Genomic DNA, 14,309 nt, shown 5'->3' on the forward strand with positions numbered 1-14,309 from the left:
TTACGCGTGTTCGTAAGTTCGACTCGTGACGGCAGCGGCACGCCGACAAGGAAGGCATATACCCTAGCATCGAAGAGCCGTAATTGTATTGTAATCATCAATTTAATCTTTGATTTGAAATCAACGCGAGATAAAAACTTACTTTACACGTGCAATTGATGATGGCAAAACTCGGAATTTGGTTGTACCCTCTTGTGCGATTGGTGCTTGCGAAGCTTCCTCCGTCTCCCATCACTCGTTTCCAACCGCCGGTCAAAACTGCCGGTGTCGGCAGTTGAAAGAGCACCTCCCCCCCCACCCGGCCAATGAGGAGATGACACGTGGGGTCGTTGGGAAGTTTCTCATGCTCGGACATTGGACGTTGTGGGCCCACGTGGCTTTGTTCGTGTTCGCCTCGCGTGCGTCCAATGCATTCCCAGTTCCGACCATACGCGTGTCGTCCAATCATTGGTGTCGGCCACGCCGCGTAAGCAGACATTCCCGACATGTCGTGCCAAGATCATGTTGCGCCGTAAGATTCATGCCGTTTTTGCATCCCTATACTCGTTGACGGAGAAACGGGTTTCAAATGTGCGTAATTGAATCGATGTCACGTTCGTGTGCGTATCGAGATCGATTCAATTTTCTTGACCTCCATCTGGCTCATCTCGTGCCATATAAGAGCATGTTCTCGTGTTAGGTGAAGCAGGTCATGTAAGATGGTATCAACTTTTTGTACCCATCGTCAAAACTCGACATCAAGGTTTTTCTGGTGACCGATGAGTCAAGCTACACTTCAAACGATATGATTTTGAATTTCACACGTGCCGTATATCGCAAGAGGGTAGATCGAAATACGGCAATTAGATATTATAAGGTCCTTTTCAAATAGTAAGCATTGAATCATTTAATGAGATGGTTAAGATTTCTTTGGGGCGTTGAACTTTGGAAGAACAATGGGTATAAGGTATAAGCGTTAGTTAAACAAGAGAATGTTCAAATTCAGCCTTTCCTATATACCATTAATTAAAATTAATCATCATTAAAATTCAAATTTGCATATCTTATATTCAGCCCGAGACTAATTATTATATACCTTGTGGTCGGTTACATTAAACAATGGCAAACGTCACGACGAATTTAGTATTTTCCTCTCTCATGCATGTTCTCTTCTAACTGTTATTACGAAGACAATACATTAAATATTACAAAATTTTATAAAACAGGAAGGATTAATTAAACATTAACGGCTTAAAATAATTTATATATATGGAATTATAAAACCAATGTGGAGGGAAATATCTTGGAGAGGTAGTAACCGGTGACGACCCTTTTATTGAGTCCTACCTTATCTTTTCATTCATCGTTCTAATTGCAACATTTTAGGAGTGAGCAAGATGGACCGCCCAAGTTGGGACCGGACTGGACCGACCAGTTTGGTCTGGTACTCAGGAATATTGGTCCGATTCTCGGTTCCTAAAAGTGGAACCGGTTTCCGAGCAGTCTGGTTCCCAGTTCTAGGGTGGGAACCGGACCGGACCGGACCGATAAATATATATTTTCTAATTTTTTCATATATATAATATTTAATATATATATGAAAAATATTTAATATTGATCCCATTAGAACTGATTGTTCAATTTTTTCATATATTATATATATTTTTCTCATTTTTTCCATGGCGTTATGGGATCAAATCAGAACTACAAAGGAAAGAACTGAGCAATCGGTTCCTGGTTCACAAATAATATTTAATAATAGTCCCATTGGAACCGGATCGGACCGGACTGGATGGTCCGGTCCACGGTCCCAAGACTAGCCGGTCCGATCCCCGGTCCTAGAAACTGGAAACCGGTCCTCCCGCTTCGGTTCCCGGTTCTTGGGTTGGACCGGACCGGACCGGAAACGGCTCATCCCTTACAAAATTTGTCTCTTTCGATGTTGTACCATATGTGTATTTCATCTAATTTAATTTTTTTTTGGAAGTTTTAATACTAAACTAATCCGCTTTGGTGTTGTATTAATCGGATCTAGAATTCTTGTAATAAACGAACCGGTCCTTCGGCTGTCGATAAGTTTGTCTGATACATGGCACGATTGTTGCGCGATGTGACCTGGTCACCTAATCCCAACACACTTTTGTTCTGTATCTCAATGGCTTTTGTAGGGCAGGGTGTTCGTTGGCATTGCGCGGGAAGGAGATAGGAAAATTCGAGTGCGGATCAGTATTACATCGGGAGGGTAACCGATAGATGGGATCCAATGAGACGTGGCGAGGGCTTCTGTGACTCTCGAGGAACCAAGCCACTGTCAGTAATGCGTCGTACCTAAATTCGTTTCGTCATGATTCTCTTTTTTTATAAGTTGTTGCGATGCGCAAATGTTTCGAAGGGTAAAAATACACTATAAGTGTCAAAACTTGTGTACGGCGATTACTTTGGTGCCATAACTTTTTTTCGGATCACTTTGGTGCCAAGTCGGAGGAAAATAGATCACTTTAGTGACTCCGGCCAAAAAGCTGACCTGATATTTATATTAAAAAAAAATGGTCTGACTTGTACACGTGAAAATTATGTGGCTTTTTTTCGAATTTTTTAATTTTTAGAAAAAAATAATAATAATAATAAAAAGGTTGTAGCAGCGGCGAGGGAGCCCTCGCCGCTACTGCCGCCAACCCACCATCGCCGGGAAGGGCCGGCGGTGGTGGGTGCAGTGGTCGGCGAGGGTCGGATCCGGCGAGGTGAGACTTCGCCGTCGCGACCCAGGCGACGGCGAGGTCTGGCCTCGCCTAGCGAAGGCGAGGCCGACCTCGTCGGATCCGGCCCTCGCTGGGCTCGGCGAGGGTCGCCGGGCCCCAACTAGGGGCCGGCGACCCTCTCCGACCACTGCGCCCACCACCACCGCCGGGCCCGGCCCTTCCCGGCGGTGGTGGGTTGGCGGCAGCAGCGGCGAGGGCTCTCTCGTCGCTACTGTAGCCTTTTTTTTTTTTTTAAAGTACACGTCAGCGGGCTAAACGGCGTCGTTTTTGGTTTTTAATGATGACTAGACCTCTCCGGCGAGCCGTGGACCTCTCCGGCGAGCCGTGTCAGCGCCACATCGGATTTCCGGCGAGCCATGTCAGCATTGGCACTAAAATGATTGTTTTTCAAAAAAGTTGACACCAAAGTGATCCGAAAAAAAGTTATGGCACCAAAGTGATCGCCGTACACAAGTTATGGCACTTATAGTGTACTTTTGCCTGTTTCGAAGGGTCCAACGAAATGCTGAAAGCTATCTTTCCGTGATTTAACGACTATTGATCCCACAAGAGATGATTCCTTGAAGGATCACATCAGCAGAGGTGGTGGTGAAAGATTTGAGAGGGAACAAACAGAACTCCCAACTCCCATGTGGATGGCAGACCCAATTGCCTGTGGATCGGCGGCGATCAGGATTGGTCGGACCTTTCACCTCGAGAAGCGAGAGATCCGGAGTTCGACATCGGCCCCAATGTTGCCAATTCTTTGGGGATTAAGTCGTGAGAGTCACGGACCTGGGCGACTCTACCAATTTACCTGATGAGGGGACACAGCCACCGCGAAGAATTCGGTTGCTCGCCGACCCTGGACACCCCAATGATATTGACAAGAAGAACTCAGCAGACTGCAGATATACTTCAATCTTCTATGTGAAAAGTGATTGAGAATCTCCACAAAAAAGTACATTTGAGACAAGCTGCGGAAAAGAATTTGACTTGCACGTATTCAGAGTCTGCAGTAGAAAAAGCAGAATCCACGTACAGAAAGACCACACTTCCAAACTCAGATTGATAATTCATGACGAGAGATATTTTACAAACGCGTGTAAGTCATGTAACTTCCAAATTCAGTATGCTATTCACTTCATTCTTGGGTAAAGCACTCCAATCAAACTTGTACGTATAGTATACAACAGAAAGCAAAGAATGCAGATGCTGTCCACAGATGAATTCGACGCTACCCCATTTCTAGCGCTGCGTCTAAGAGGAAGCAACTCCAGATGAAGTTCCCAGCGCCTCTCCTGCGCTGATGGTAGAAGCTTTACAGGCATGCAAAGTGGTGCATATGTCATTTGATTCCAGGAACTGCTCCGCGTTGGCAAGAATCAGTGGCCCGTACTCGAAAACCATCTTCTTGCACTGGCGAAAAACATAACATGAGAAACCATTATAAAGTGAAGCAATGGTGCGGACAAGAAAATTTTGACAAACTACGGCCTAGGAAAAGACCCAATGCTTTGCTCGGATTATCTCCAGTATTCAATTCGAGTAAGCACAACTGGGAGCTTTCGTCTGCTCTGATACAAAACATAACGAATACAGTGCCTCCCAAATTCCAGTTGCTTTCTACTTTCTAGATAGCTCATTTGGATACCCTACGGATTTGGTTTTATCTCTTTGCCTCCACGTAAAGCAATTTTGATCAACACCAGAAAGTTTGCTTGTAAAAGTTGACCATTAGTTAGACTCACACAAAGGAGGTCAAAAGAGAACCAATTTCGAAATGCGAAAAATAAAGAGAGAGGACACTGTCTGTTCCAAACAGACATCACAAGTAATCATATATCCTCTCTCATCAGCTTTTCGCAGACGTGACATTCAAGAGATGTCCGGCAGAATTGACTGATCTCCTCCAGTCAACATCAACTAGAGAATTTCACTTTTGGCTAACCATAAGGAGCTATGAATCATAGATTTGATTCTAAATAAAATGGTAAACAGCCAATGGCGAGTAGCTACTAATAGGATAAAATCTTATGAATATAAAGTATGAACAAATCTCACCTTCTTCGCATAGTTTTCCATGGAATTACAAGCCTTCAGGAGAATCTGAATTATGTCCATCTGAAGAAGAATTTTTTTCATCAGAAAAAAATGAATCACTAAAGGATTGTGGATTTCTTATAAAAGAACTAAAATTGAACTAGACACTTCTTATAATTCAACCTCGTGCATATAAATTGCAAGAAAAAGCACTAAACACTACCTAGAGTTTTGGCCAAAAAAGACATTGCAATATAGCAATGTCTCATTGAGTCCAACCACAGAGGCAACAAATTGTTCGGTCTTTGCTTTGATAGTAAATATCAAAGAGTTTTGCAGGTTTTAGAAAAAAAGTCCTTAGGAATTGCAGAAATTTGTCTTGCTTCAAGAAAATCTCTAACAATGACTCATAATGGTAACCACAGGTGGGCACAGCTTTAACTTTTGCAACTAACTGATTTGCAAATAGAACTTGACACACACCTCATGTGGTGTTGTGAAGAAATGAATCATTGTGTCATGGGGTCTTTTGATTTATCCAATAAACTTTGCAATCGCTATGACAATTGCATATGCAGGCAAACAAGGCATGAACAAATTATCAAAGCAACAGTGATTAGGCTAGATGCAGATAAAAAGTAGCAACCTGTGTGTCGGGGTCTTTTAATTTATCCAAGACTTCTGAAACAGCATGATGGCACAGTTCACAGCTATCATCCTGAAGTTGTGAAGAAAGGAATGCCACTTTTTCACACAGGTTGACCTTCCTACAGAACTCTTCTGGTTCTACTGAGGATACCTCTGTGAAGAAGAGAGTAGCATAGGAGTCGACCAAAGTGATGCACTGCAGATATATGACAGACAGGCTTAGTGTCCATGAACTAGAGAAATGAAAGGAAAAGAATGCTGAGGAAACAACTATTCTGTCACCAAATGTATATATTCTATTGAGGCAACATTACAGCTTGTGAAAATTTTCAAATTTTCGCTACAGGACATTTAACCAGCCATCAATTTCACAGAACACTGTGTTCTGCCAACACGATAGAAGCAGTTTGCTAGCTCTACATTCGTACGATATCTAAATTATCTGCATGTGATGAATTGGAACACTTGATCAAGACTAGCAGTTTCGCTTAGCTGCCAATCACCAAGCACACACTTTGTCTGTGAATAAGAGGAAAATATCCCAAAGGGCAAGAACTAAATCAAAGTTTGAGCAACTAAGATAAAGCAGAGCTCAATCTCCATTGAGTAATGTCACAAAAAGCTGTAAAAATTGAACACTATGGGTAATAATCCGTCAGAAATGAATGGGAAAAGTGGGTGTTAAAGATATTCCATGGACATAGCTACCACTATCGCTGCGGTGACTGAGCATTAGGTCCTTTAGGATAATCTCAGACTTCCCATCATCTAGTTTGAGGTCAAGTCAATTGCAAACATAGTAATTGACATGATCAGTGGAGACAAAATGCCAGGCTGGAACTCCTTCACTGCGAGACTGCATGATCTTAACCCAGAAAATCTGACAAATTTGAGGCCAAGCACAACTATGATAAAATAAAGTCTTGTGCAGAGGACTTGGCCAGAAAAGGGTACCAGTCAAAAGGAAAACTTTATGATTTTTGGTTGCCTACCACTTGAATCAATGCTAGTTTCACGTTTTAATGTCACAATGCAACTTTATGTAGAAGACTAGCCTGTCAGCGTTGTAAGCCCTCTGTAAGGACTCCATTTATTTTGATTGAAGACTTCTTCTACCATTCCAAAAAAGAAAAAAAGGAGAGAAAGAAAGAAAGAAAGACGATGAGGATGAAGATGGAGTGGAGAAAATAAAGAGGAATTTTGAAGATCGACAGTGAAAACATGAGGATAATAGGGCAAAGTAAATCTTCATTGTCGTCGTACAAAATACATAGCTAGAATAAGAGAAGAAAAGTACCTCTTGTTTAAAAGATGGCAGATGGGAACAACTCTTATGAAGAAGTTCAAGAATCTCAGTCTGGGTTTTATTGTCACTAATGTAATCAAGTGCCTGAGCAGTGTACTCCTCACAAAGCATGCAGACATTATCATTCCTCAAACCTTCTCCTGAAAAATGAACTCCCTTAACATGTCATTCCACAGCATTGTCTTATAAGTTTCAGCAACTAAAATGAGATGACTTGCCAAAAAACACTCAAAAAATGAAAGTTACTTTCGAAGTTTGATAGGAGGGACTTAATCATGCTAACTGCAATAAACTTTGAATGATTAACCAACAGCCTATACCTCTAGCCCTTGCAATATACTAAAGACACGAATAACAGGAAAACTGACAGCATTCAGATTTTTTTCAAAGAGAACTGCATCAGTAACACTAAGGTTAATACCTACAAAAGAAAAAATCGATGCGCATATCATCATAAATTAGCAAATTGATCCACTTAAGTATTTCTTGCTCAAGGCATCATTATTGAGACTGAGGTCTATTGAGCTGTCACCTCAAGCAACCTTCATGTAGTAATTGCTCAAAGGAAACTCTACACAGTGAACTATAATATCAAAGAACTTCTGGACAAAATTAACCATATTAGTGCACAAAGCAACCACCTGGAGCATGTACACATTCTAATTACATAAATGGAATCCTAGCAATACCACTGAAATACTCTTTAAGTCATGGAAAACAAGCGTTAGCAGCCTGTATTTATATCAAATGAGTGAAAGATTGAGGCCTGCGGTGCTACCTCAATCAAAGCGAAAACCGGATAAGACAGCATAGTATACAAAAAGATTAAGCACATAAGTCCCAACACTAAGAATCAGATACCTATGAGTTGACTACACTCATAACAGAAAAAAAAAAATTATATTAAAGCAACATAATGAATAATGAGTACCTCCCACAATTGAGTTTAGTTGTCTAGCATCACAGATGAAGGTTGTGCTCAACACAAGAACAAACAAAACACCTATTTTCCCATCCATGGCACCTGGAGGGCCAAATAAATTCGAAACACCGTTAGCATCCACGACGAAACAATAACATAATATAACAACTTTATATGATGATGACTCTAGCTAAGTTTCAAAGAATTGCACCATCAAAATGTAACTGCACATAACAAGATGCACGACAGCTTAGTTAACTGCAAAGCCAGGATTCACATGCAATGACTAAGTTTACTGCAAAAGGCAAGATACACATGCAACGAAAAAGTTAACTGCAAACAGCAACATTCAAACACGACGACCTAAGAATTTCAATTGTCTGCAGGTCTATTTAAGGAAAGCCTTTCTTTTATACTTTTCTTCTGTCCATTTAAACTACAAGTATTCTTTTCGGGCATTTTATAATACCTCAATTACTCCCCAAAAAAAGAACGATCCACGTTGTATTTGCAGCAAGGAAGTTGAAATAAAGTGGACCCACTATGGTCTATTAATAAAAGCATGTTCTAAAAAAGGGGCACCATCTAGGGAATGATATCATTATAACATCATTCTTAACAATCGTCATTGTAATGTCCATCCAACCCAAGTCCCACGTAAAATCGAGTCACTCCTGAGGCAAAGTCTACTCAACCACAAACAGGGAAGAAAATATTATTTTGGAAAAGTCACACACGATTACTCCAACTCTTCACATGGTCTAAGCAATAACAAAGCACATGCTACAACCCGGCATGTCTTGCGACTTGATACTGCCAATTCAGTTAATATTCACACAAACGACGAGAAACTCAATGTCAATCTGACCGAATTTCAATTATTAAACTGACTGGAAGCACTAGAACAAGATTAAACCAACATAAGCAAATCAACGGAGCGCAAGAGCATCGCAGCATAATCATCTTCTAACGAAGATTAATCGACACAGGACTCCAATTGCTTAACACCTCAACCATCTCATGAAAGGCAAGCTTTAACCCCAGCGGCAAAACAAGAACTAGGACACCAAAACGCAAGACTCAACCATCCGAATCAACAAGAACAGAGATTTAACAACTTCAAGAAAAAAAGGAGGAGTCTTTTTACTCAAATCTTTGATTTCAAACAAGACTTCAGAGTTCTAGTCCACGCTTGTCCACGAAGGAACCTCGACGATCAGCGAACGATCAAGAAACCACGACTCGACCCAGAAATCCCCCCACAATCACCCACATGACGCCAGGCCGGAGACACCCATAAAGTCGCAAAACGCGACAAGAAACTGATTCGACCGAGCAAGAATTGCGAACCCGAAAGCCCCAACGAATCGATGGAGCGCACAAGAAGTCTCCGACCATCGCTTTCGATCCACCAAAGGCAGCGGAAACCAACCGCGCAAAACGGACCCAGACAAGAGATTACCTCTGTCCCACGAACTGGGGTTGCGTCGAGCAGAGCTACGATGGTGCTTGAGCAAGCGAGAGAGAGAGAGGAACGACGGATGCTTTGGAGTGCTGGAATGGTAAAGCCGTGGAAGCGTGGCTTTGTCGTTCTGTCGATCGCCGTCTCTTTTAGAAAACGTCGCCTCCCCTCCAATCAGAAGGCTAGAAAAAATCGTTTTTTTTAATTTCATTTATTTTTTGTTATTATTATTATCTTTTTGATGGGGCAAGAATTTCATTTTGGATTTTGGGATAAAATCTTTTATTTGGATGTAATTATTGAAAAAAACAGAAAAAGAAAACAGACAAGCTCGGTTTCTACGCTGAGTGTTTGACTTCCGACACAGCTACCATCGATCCGTCAAAAGTCAAATTGGGCAATTCTTAGGAGAAGAGTCATCGCTTCATCTAGAAATCGGACGAACGAATGAATATTTGTTACATCTATGGGGACTATTTAACTTTGTTGCAAATTTACGGCTATCATCGTTTCATTAGTATCATCTCGAGATTTACCATATTGATTCGTGATCGAGTACGGGAACTATTTTTGGGTTTTAAAGTCACCCAACATTTGAAATCCGTTGGTTCTATAGATTCTAGAAAATATTCACTACACTATATTTTAATAAATCTTCTATTGGCACAATTCTAATTATTAACACATTAACATTGAATATTCGACGTTATGACGATATGCATATCCATATTGATATAATAAGATACGGAGACATAATAATACCAAAAATAAATTGGCAAGGTAGATCTACTTCTTCCCATCAATTCACACATCTAAAGGTAAAAAATTTATAAAGAACAGACAATACTGTAAATAGTTCGAATACATATATGTTTACTTCAATATTATGCAGGGTACTCTGTATTTTCTTACATCGTACCCTGCACAAGGTACAGGCCCTATGATATACGGTAACTGGTATGTTACCAAATCCCGAAACCTACTTTGTGCTCATTGGTCTAGAAATTTTGAAACTTGGAGCATATCCGTTTCTTGGCCTTTTTTGGAGAGTGAGATTGGCTGTGTACCAAGAGATCGTGCCATTTCCTAAGACTGAGTGAACGTAAGATGTTCAGTGGATTTGCGTGAAACTTGGTCACCAGGAATACGATTGGTTCCGAAGCGACCAAGGGAAAGTGAGCCTGCTTGTATCTTGAAGTTTTTCGGGTAAGCAGGGACGCAACAGTGTAGGCAACATTGTCTGCTCGGGGATTTTGACAGTTCGGTGGATGTATTTTTCTTACCTGACTAGATTCAATGATCTCACCAGAAAGACAGTATAATCTGGAATAAACAATGGCTGGCAATTGACAGTTTGCTGAGTCGTCTTGGCCCGAACGGTTCAATGCATAACCGAACAGTTCAGTAATGTGCACAACAACATTCGGTACTTGATTAGGCACAAATGCAAACTAGATCATGTACAAATCTGGAGTCATCACCAATCCCCACCGTGGAATCTGGGGACCCAATTGCGTAAACAAGGCCTAGCCAAACAACAAACTAAGAAATTATATTGAACTCCCACAGAATAATAAAATAAAAAAACATAAGCCCGAATAGCGAGAACGCTAGCCAAAACGTGAGTTAGAACAGAAACTGCAGTTAGCGATCGACTAATTGAATTTCCCGACATCCGTTGATCTAATTGGGCAATGGCTTCTGCTTTTTCTTATTCTGCTTCGCCAACAGCAGCGAGAACCGTGCGAAGCCAAATTTCTTCCTCTTGGCCGACAACTGCTGCTTATGACCACATTCCTCCCTAGGCCTTCGAGAAATAGGCACGTCATTTTGCTTACTAAGCATTTGAGCCAGTGAAACCTTCCGTTTCACATCGTCCTTTCCAGACAATTTCCCTGATTCAAACTCTTCAGCTAGAAGCAACTTCCTGCTCAGGATTTGTCCAATGGAGAGAGTTGGCTTTAGAACAGGTTTTGACACCTCAATGTCATCCATATTCAGTTCACCCGCTTCAATAAGGCGGGAATCTCTCCTCTGGTGAGAGGGGCCAGAATTTTTAAACTTGGTTGATTTATGTAGTGAACGTCTTCTGCGACCATGGTCAGACCTCCATTTCCGAAGAGCCTCCTCTACAGCGAGCTTTCCACGATTAGCGGCATCCACTCTACAAAGAGCTTCTTCTAAAGCCTTCTTGCTTATTTTTACTTCCTCTGTCGCCTCCTCTACCCTCTTTAATATCTCCTTTTTAGAAATATTTGCCGCATCGACTTGGAGCATCGCGCCCAATACTCTCTTCTTAGATTTTTCTTCTGCTTCACGAGCTTGGGAGGTTAGAAAAGAGTAATCTTCAGATGTTAGGGTCACTTCACCCATTGAGCTCTCAGTCTTTGATAAAGCCTTAAGTTCGGCAAGAGCAACAGCTTCTGTCGCTCTAGCAGCTTCCTTCATTTTTCTAGCTGCAACCAACCCGATCTCGGCTGTTCTAATTTTAGTTTTCGTCTGCTCAATCTCAGATATGGCTCTCTGAACCTCAAGTTTCGCAGCTTCTGCCACTATCTTGAACTGCTCTGCCTCAGAGCTCAAGCGATGGAACTCCCTTGTAAGAGCAGAAGGGCCATCAGGTGGTGAATTAGTTTCTGCTTCTTTTGCCATTTGCAACTTTAGTCTCGTCCGGTTTAGCTCTTCCTCAAGTGAAGACATCTTCGACGAGTTCTGAGTCAACCTCTCCCGAGTCTTCTCAAGGGAAACCCTTTCCTTCTCTAGTTTCTTATTAAGCAAATCTACAGAACCGCGGATATCGCTGAGATCATTAGTGGTCCTGGTAAGGTTCAACTTAGCTTGTTTCAGTTCCATTAGAATTAACCCCGGGGATGAAGAAGGGCAGGAACCTGAGCCACCCTGTCTATTCAGTGAACCGCCTTCATAGTGGTTTTCCTTTTCAGCTTCATGTTCCATAGGATCACCATTTCCATCTCTCACACTCATCTCAAGTGCGGCATTCATTTCGGATGTTTCCTTCTGAAGCTTTGCTTTAAGTTCTTCAACAATTATTTTTGTCGATTCCAACTCCTTCAAGACATCCAAAGTCTCACGCTCCTTGACAATCAGATCCTTCTCCAGCTGTGCCGCCTGCTCTTCCAGTTTCACTAAGTCAACCTCTTCCCCGTTCTGTTAAAAATAAGAAATGACTCAGAAGACTAGCCAATTTATCAACCGCTCTGGTCTTTTCTGTCTCAAAAGTACTAATTGGACAAATGCCCGTAACAGTTTATTAACCCAACAAGCATACACGCAGTGCTACTACAATCCTAAACAAAGAGGAAGGCATACTGTAGAAATGAATAACAGGGCATTCGGAGCAAAGACCCAGACACGAAGAACACCATTCTCACAACACCATTAAAAAAAAGCAACCCGATTACTCAATAGAAACTCGCAGGCAAACTGGGAACTAAGTCCAGCCATGCAATGCATGCTCTGAACAGGCAGTTTCTAAAACTGATCAATGTGAATCTATGACTTAACGAAACCAGTTGCACCCAAGCCACTTTACATATAAATACGCTCATCAACTCCAAATCAGGAGCTAGTCTAGTGTTCAAGTCCAGTCCAGTCCATCTATGATCTCGTTGGCTCGTAAAACAGAAACTTTCTACATTACTCAAAAATCAATCGCCCACCCCATCAACGAACTCCAACAAAACAGAAACGTATCAACTACATTCCCAAATCAATCACAGAGAGAGCGAGAGCGAGAGATAGAGAGAGAGAGAGGGGACCTGAGCTTCAGGGGACTTGAGAAGATGAGAGGGCTTCCAGAAACCCATCCCGCCGAACCGGCTCGCCGCCTCCTTGACGGACTCGAACGGAGCCGACGTGTCGATCTCCGCCCTCCCCGCTCCTCCTCCACCACCCCCACCGCCACCGCCGCCATTGTTACCGGCATTGCCGGCATCGGCCTCCCGGGCCGGCTCGGGACGCAGGGCTAGGGTTTCAGCCATTGGGGAACAGGAAGGAAGGAAGGAAGGGAACCGCAACGAGACAAGCAAGAGGGACAAAACTCAAGAAGAAGGGTTCACACGTTCACCAACGATCCAGCGCTCATCGATGTCCGCGAGCAGAGCACGGAGAGAAGAGGGAAGAGAGAAGCGAGTGGAGCCACGACAAGCAAAGCGGACAAAGCCCCCCACCTCCTATTAAAAGACAAAAAAGTCCTCTCTGCATCCGCTTCTGCTTCGCATTGAATGCCGCGAGAGAGAGAGAGAGAGAGAGAGAGAGAGAGAGAGAGAGTACTGCCGTGGTCCCCACTAGTGTCCGTTGGGATTCCTCCCCCCCCTCCCTTTTCCATGTCCTGCCGAAAGTGCCCCCGACAGGAGCGCGGAATTACGGGGCTTTTGGCTGCGCAGCGGGCGTAAATTAGAGGGAACTTCGAGACCGAGTGGGAGGGCAGAAGTTGGGCGTGGGAGGGGGGCCCGGGGTGGGCCCCCCCCCCCCCGGGCCCTTCCCGAGTTCTCGCCTTGTCCGAAACGGGGAGGGGACAGCATCGAATCCCCACTTGAATCCGAGGGAAAGAGGGGATCGCAACGGCTAGCTCCAACCCCCGGGGGCCGCGTCAACGGCTAGCTTGCCGAGATCTCTTTTCCGAGTTTCGGACCGAGAGTGTGTCCCCGCGCGCTTTCATCGCGGGGGGGCGACACTGCCCCCCACTGCTCAAGTGAGCCGAAGCATCGACCCAAAAAAGAAGTGAGGCGAAGCTCTTTGACACGACACGACACGACACGACACGAGAACATGAGACGGGCCATCCATGCCGGTGCCGCGCTGCGTCGGAGCCGTCGATTCGAGGGCAGGCCGGATCCGAGGATAAGCGCGTGCTGGGTTTGATCGGGGCCGTGGCATGGAGGGCGCTGCGTCTTCCGGCCGCGGCTTGCTTTCGGTCGCCGTTCGCTGCTTAAAAGTTAGTCAAATCGAGGAAGAACACAGGATTGCCCATTGCATAACTAGACGAGCAAAATTTTTGGATCGGGTTTGCCCGTAAGGCATATTCCCAGGTTCAACACGATGGTTGCCATGGCAGATTTACGACGCGGCCATAATTGCAATGGATCGCGTTTGCCCGTTCAACTTAGGCTGCGTTTGGTAGTCAGTATTTAAATCCAGATAGGATAACAAAATAGCATGTCCGGTGTTTGGCAGTGTCCTCTAAACTGG

General features: G+C 43.5%; 2 protein-coding genes across 3 annotated transcripts; both read right to left on the reverse strand.

The window, feature by feature from the left end:
- Positions 1 to 3,756: 3,756 nt before the first annotated feature.
- On the reverse strand, positions 3,757 to 9,255 carry LOC115685122 (uncharacterized). 2 transcript variants are annotated; one of them, XM_030610143.2, is made up of 6 exons: positions 9,099 to 9,255; positions 7,646 to 7,738; positions 6,706 to 6,854; positions 5,407 to 5,604; positions 4,782 to 4,841; positions 3,757 to 4,136 (listed from the first exon to the last, which is right to left on the reverse strand). In XM_030610143.2, the coding sequence occupies exons 2-6, from the start codon at positions 7,731 to 7,733 to the stop codon at positions 3,978 to 3,980; spliced, it is 654 nt and encodes a 217-aa protein (XP_030466003.1). In that variant the 5' UTR covers positions 7,734 to 7,738; positions 9,099 to 9,255; the 3' UTR covers positions 3,757 to 3,977. The 2 variants fall into 2 exon arrangements, with proteins under 2 accessions (XP_030466003.1, XP_056172719.1); XM_056316744.1 differs by lacking the exon at positions 9,099 to 9,255 and adding an exon at positions 8,784 to 8,806.
- Positions 9,256 to 10,510: 1,255 nt separating this feature from the next.
- On the reverse strand, positions 10,511 to 13,243 carry LOC115685121 (WEB family protein At2g38370-like). The gene is made up of 2 exons (XM_030610141.2): positions 12,878 to 13,243; positions 10,511 to 12,266 (listed from the first exon to the last, which is right to left on the reverse strand). Exons 1-2 carry the CDS (start codon positions 13,097 to 13,099, stop codon positions 10,782 to 10,784), a joined length of 1,707 nt encoding a protein of 568 aa, XP_030466001.1. The 5' UTR covers positions 13,100 to 13,243; the 3' UTR covers positions 10,511 to 10,781.
- Positions 13,244 to 14,309: the final 1,066 nt, after the last annotated feature.

Source organism: Syzygium oleosum, unplaced genomic scaffold (assembly GCF_021117445.2).
Source record: "Syzygium oleosum isolate NSW1041296 unplaced genomic scaffold, Sole_v2.1 Sole_v2.12, whole genome shotgun sequence".
Classification (NCBI taxonomy): Eukaryota; Viridiplantae; Streptophyta; class Magnoliopsida; order Myrtales; family Myrtaceae; genus Syzygium; species Syzygium oleosum.